At 40.9% G+C, this 4,965-nt stretch overlaps 1 protein-coding gene across 2 annotated transcripts in view; it reads right to left on the bottom strand.

Annotated features, from left to right (window-relative positions):
* Window positions 1-4,129, bottom strand: part of LOC104752560 (NADP-dependent malic enzyme 4, chloroplastic-like) — a 4,929-nt gene extending 800 nt beyond the window's left edge. Inside the window, exons 1-19 of one of the 2 annotated variants that reach the window (XM_010474732.2) lie at window positions 3,827-4,129; window positions 3,456-3,745; window positions 3,246-3,366; window positions 3,074-3,148; window positions 2,831-2,982; window positions 2,635-2,740; window positions 2,471-2,536; window positions 2,285-2,380; window positions 2,129-2,200; window positions 1,930-2,013; window positions 1,743-1,841; window positions 1,565-1,612; window positions 1,422-1,475; window positions 1,253-1,351; window positions 1,084-1,173; window positions 907-984; window positions 742-816; window positions 448-667; window positions 243-332 (exon numbers count right to left, since the gene is read on the bottom strand). In XM_010474732.2, coding sequence (XP_010473034.1) covers window positions 244-332; window positions 448-667; window positions 742-816; window positions 907-984; window positions 1,084-1,173; window positions 1,253-1,351; window positions 1,422-1,475; window positions 1,565-1,612; window positions 1,743-1,841; window positions 1,930-2,013; window positions 2,129-2,200; window positions 2,285-2,380; window positions 2,471-2,536; window positions 2,635-2,740; window positions 2,831-2,982; window positions 3,074-3,148; window positions 3,246-3,366; window positions 3,456-3,745; window positions 3,827-3,874 — 1,962 coding nt within the window. In that variant the 5' untranslated portion in view covers window positions 3,875-4,129 and the 3' untranslated portion in view covers window position 243. Of the gene's footprint in view, window positions 1-19; window positions 333-447; window positions 668-741; window positions 817-906; window positions 985-1,083; window positions 1,174-1,252; window positions 1,352-1,421; window positions 1,476-1,564; window positions 1,613-1,742; window positions 1,842-1,929; window positions 2,014-2,128; window positions 2,201-2,284; window positions 2,381-2,470; window positions 2,537-2,634; window positions 2,741-2,830; window positions 2,983-3,073; window positions 3,149-3,245; window positions 3,367-3,455; window positions 3,746-3,826 lie in introns of those variants that run through there. The other variant, XM_010474731.2, reaches the window with a different exon arrangement.

The raw sequence follows: 4,965 nt of genomic DNA, 5'->3' as shown, positions 1-4,965 counted from the left end.
AACATACAAGAGTACGAACGATAGCCAATGTTCGTTCATAAGATTAATTATCGACTTTGAAAGAAACAACAGGACACAAACTAGGGAAACAGTGCTTACAACACATATTTTTAAAATGCTGACAAACAAAACAAACAAACCAAAAAGAAAATAAAAATCTCAATGAAAAGAGGAAGGTGAAAGAATAAGAGAGGACAGAGATAGCTATTAGAGTCATTTTGAGAAATGGCAACTGACAGATCCTCAGCGGTAGCTTCGATATGAAGGGCTGTACATGCTACTCTCAGCACACTGCTCCAGCTCCTTGGGCTGAGGCAACCTCGTCGCCAATCCTGTACATTTATATATTAGGAAATGTAATGAAGTAGTGGTAATTCACATTACATTGCATTAAATAGTGCGATTCACACTTGAACACACATTACATCTAGCAACACAACCACTTACCCAGTTCATAGGCCTTGGCAGCCACCTTAGCTGCAATACGAGCTGATATTTTTCTGATATTCCTGAAGGGAGGGTATATCATCCCCTTCTCATAGTGCTCCTCCGTCAGTTGCTCAGCCAAAGCTTCTGATGCAGCCAAAAGCATGTCATCATGGACGCGGATAGTCCCTGACATTATTAGCCCCAGTCCAAACCCAGGGAAAATATATGCATTGTTCGCCTGTCCACATAAACGTCAGAATCAACTCTCTTAAATCAGTTTTCAAAATCCTATTCTATAGCTCTGGTCACAACCTGTCCAGGCACAAACGTCTTTCCCTCATACTCTACTGGCGCAAATGGGCTTCCACTTGCAAAGATCGCCCGTCCCTGTAATATCAAAAAAATTGACTTTGTAAGCCACCGGCAATACTCCACTTCTATCTGATCATCAGAAATAAACAATCGTAACTTGTTTACCTGACTCCACGTATAGGCCTCTTCCGCCGTACATTCTGACTGAGAAGTTGGGTTTGAAAGAGAAAGAATGATGGGTTTCTGTATGCACCAAAATTTTGACTTTATGGTCAGGACCATGCACTCCTAAACAAAAATGCTTCTTTATTTTTCATGCACGTCTATGCGGAAAAAGTATACCTCATTTAGCTCTGCCATGGTTTCCACCACTTCTTGAGTGAATGTTTGACCTACTCCCGATGTTCCGATCAGAACTGTCGGCTTGATTGCCTGGATATAAAAGAAAAGGGTTCAGGTTTAACACTGAGACTTAAAGGCCTCTTCTGCAGCAGAACAACAACCAACACACCTTGACGGCATCAACAAGTTGCCTTATCGGTTCATGGTCATGAGCCCAGGGTTTTTTGAAATGTTGAATGGATTCTTTCCGGGAACTGACAATCAATCCCTACATATATAAAAATGTGTACTTAGAATTGTACATGCAAAAGAAAGACAATCCACATCTCATAAATTACCTTCGAATCAACGAGCCAAATATTCTTCCGAGCCTCTTCTAATGGAATATGGGACTACAGCCACAAACAAATACTTCATTTAAGTAATAGTTTCATATAAGAAATAGCTTAATACAGCAAATGAAAACAAGCGTACAGCTTACCTTCTTTGATATCTCAAGAGCAATTAGTTCAGCAATTCCAGTGCCAGCCTGCATCACAAAAAAATTGGGGAAGTAAAACCATGTAACAAACCCGGCAGATTATCCCATCCCCATCAAGGAAATAAATAAAAATATTGACGGAATGGATTTCACTGAGAGAAAAATGCCCAACCCTTACCTCTCCAGCACCTAGGAAGAGGAATCTGTGGCTTGACAAGGATCCACCCACAAATCTAAGAGCAGCAATAAGTCCCGCAAGCACAACTGATGCCGTGCCCTATATGTGAAATTACAGTTTCACTGCTTGGTAAATATGTACTTCAAGCCGAAACTACCTCGTGTCTCACAACTAAATCAGGACAAACCTGAATATCGTCATTGAAAACAAGATGTGTTGTACCATACTTAGCTAACAGGTCAAAAGCATTATGGTTCGCAAAGTCTTCAAACTGCAAAATATCAAAAGAAAACCGTCTAATTAGAATATATATAGATAGGAAACTTCTCAGATCTAAAAAGCAGATTCATATTGGTGGAGTACACTTATCCATGTGTCAAGCTAACCTGAATAACGACTTTCTCCCCATAGTTCTGCTTGACTGCTGTCATGAATTCATCCATAAGTTCAGAGTATTCCTATACAAAGAAGAGGGTTAAGGGTTCAGATTCATCATAAATTCCACAGGAGTGTTTTACTGAAAGGTGCAAGGTGCCAATCACCTCTCCTGTAGCTCTCCTTTGGCGGAGCCCTATGTAGAATTCATCGTTCAGTAGCTTTTCATTGTTTGTCCCAACATCGATTGTTACGGGAAGACACTGGCAACCAATATATATATATATATAGAGAGAGAGAGAGAGATGAGCGAATGTGGTCTAATGCAATAAAGCTGCATAAACTATACTTACGGCAGATGGCCGAACACCTCCAAGGGCTGTATATAGAGAAAGTTTGCCAACTGGTATTCCCATTCCCTGAAGACATTAATGATGGCATGTAATGGGCAAATTAGTAAGAGGATATAACCTGACTCACCACTCTCATGAGAGCAGAAAAGTTTCAAACAACTTGCCTGACATCCAAGATCTCCTAACCCTAAAATGCGCTCCCCATCAGTGACAACAATGACCTGGATGTTCTTCTCAGGCCAGTTCCTCAGCACTTCATGAATCTTACCTCTAAAATAATAGGAAATGGAATCCTCAGTTAAAAGTAAAGAGCACAAGAATGCTGAAAGTGGTCGTTGATTTCCCTATAGAGAGACTCACTTTTCTTTCAAGCTGATAAAAAGGCCCTGTGGACGCAGGAAAATGCTACCATACTTCTGGCAGGCTTCCCCAACCGTTGGAGTATAGACAACTGGTAGCAACTCCTCGACGTGATCAATGAGAAGCTTGTAAAACAGCCTCTCGTTGGTCTCCTGAAATACAGAAGCATTGTGAAAGAAGTTGTGTAACGAAGGCATATTTGGTGTTGTTCAGATAGCTAAACTTGCAAGTTGGTTAGTTTACCTGGAGATCCATCATAGCCATATACCTCTGCAAGGGAACTTGATACTGACGAAGAGTATGCATCATTTTTTTAACCTGTTAACAAGCAAGCGTGCAGTAAAAGGATTCAAAAATCCAGCTATATGTAGAAAGGGTATGTATGTGAAACCCTGACTCTGACAAGAAGGAAAACCTGAAGATCTTGGGAGATAACAGTTGGGGGGAGGAGGCCGCGTAGATAGTGAGCGTCACGCTCCCTGTGGCTAAAGGCAAGGCCCTTGTTGTGATGGGGATCACGCAACAACGTATACCCACTGCACCAGAATCACATCCATATATATTTGCTAATATAAAAGGACTAGAAGAAAGGAACAAATTAATTAAAGAAGGAGGAAATGGGTACCTGGCGACAGAGAGAGACCAAGGAGTGATGGGCATGTCCTCGGTGGCAGCATCCTCGCCGTAGACATCCTGAACTCCACCAGAGACGGTGGATTTGGGAACAATGTCAGCGGCGGAGGTCTCGAGAGAGGAGGAGGATGAAGTGGCAGAGGTCTCGATCAAAACGCTGCCGTTGGGATCCCGGTTAGATCCGAGAGAGGAAAACACTCTGAAGGAAGCAGGAGCGGTTACGAGTCTAGGCTGGCGCAGAGAGAGGTGGGTGGAACATCCAGGAACACCCGTAGTCTTGTTCTGAGAAACCAAAGCATACAAATTTACAAAGGGAAAGACATAGGTGGATGGAGAAAGAAAGATGTAAATAAATAAGAATACCAGAAACGAGGAAGGACTGAGAGAGATCATGGCGCCTAGGGATGCCATGTTTCTTAGACGGAGGAGGACGGAGACGGAGAGACTCTTCTTCTTCAGCGTGGCCGTGAATTGATCGTCTCGGCTCACTTGCTCTTTCTCTCTTCTTGGAACTAGAAAGACAACAGAGCCGCGTCTCTCTCTCTCTCTCTCTCTCTTCCTTCCTAAAGGGGTATCTCTTCTCACACGGATCGCTCTAAATCTGAGAGCTTCGCAAATGGCACAGAAGCTCCATAGGACATTTGGAGTGACGTGTCTTCCTTTCCTATCTCTTCCCAAATTGCGTCTCCACTCCTTAGGCTTCTTTCTTTATTCACCCCCAGCAGTCCCTATATTGGTACACTTTTGTTAGTTTTAACCCACAAAATTCTAAATTACAACTTTTCTTAGACTCTGACCTCTCTCACTCTTCTCATTTCTTTTCAATTGATAAAAATTGTTTGGATAATACATAAGGGATTAAATTTAGCTACAGACAATAATTAATATATATGCCCAAATGTTTCTAGCAAAAATGCAACTACCCATACCATCAATTCAATGTGTAGGTAAGTAGATTTAGCATTGGAATGAGAGAGAGACCCACACCACCACTTGCCCCTCTCTCTCTCTCTACTTGACATTTTATTTTTATTTTTTAATGTGACCGTAAAAGTCTCTCCAACTTTTGGATGAATTTGTTGTGTCACACTTGATGACACGATGCCCATCCTATGAGGATCCACGTCAGTTGGGTTTACAAAAGGCCGCTTATGGCCCAAATTCGGTCCGTGGATCATACGATGAAAATCTATAATATATGCTCAACCCCGCGTTCGTTATCTATCTGTATTTTTATTTGTTAGAAGGGAAAAGTTGAAATGCAATATTCCCTCCGTTTCAAAATATAAAATATTTTAGAAAAGTTTCTGTTTTATAATATAAGATGTTTTCAAGTTTCTATGTAACTTTTAGATTCGTTTAGTATTTTTTGTCACGCAGTATTGTTTCTGATTGGTTGAACTTGTTAAAAGTAAAGATTTCTTAATCTGCGTGTTTTAGATAAAACATCATATATTTTGAAATAGAGGTAGTAATAATTAAAAAAAAAAAAAAAAAAAAAA

This window comes from Camelina sativa, chromosome 16, assembly GCF_000633955.1.
Source record: "Camelina sativa cultivar DH55 chromosome 16, Cs, whole genome shotgun sequence".
In the NCBI taxonomy this organism is placed as follows: Eukaryota; Viridiplantae; Streptophyta; class Magnoliopsida; order Brassicales; family Brassicaceae; genus Camelina; species Camelina sativa.
This window is presented reverse-complemented; position numbering and strand designations above follow the sequence as displayed.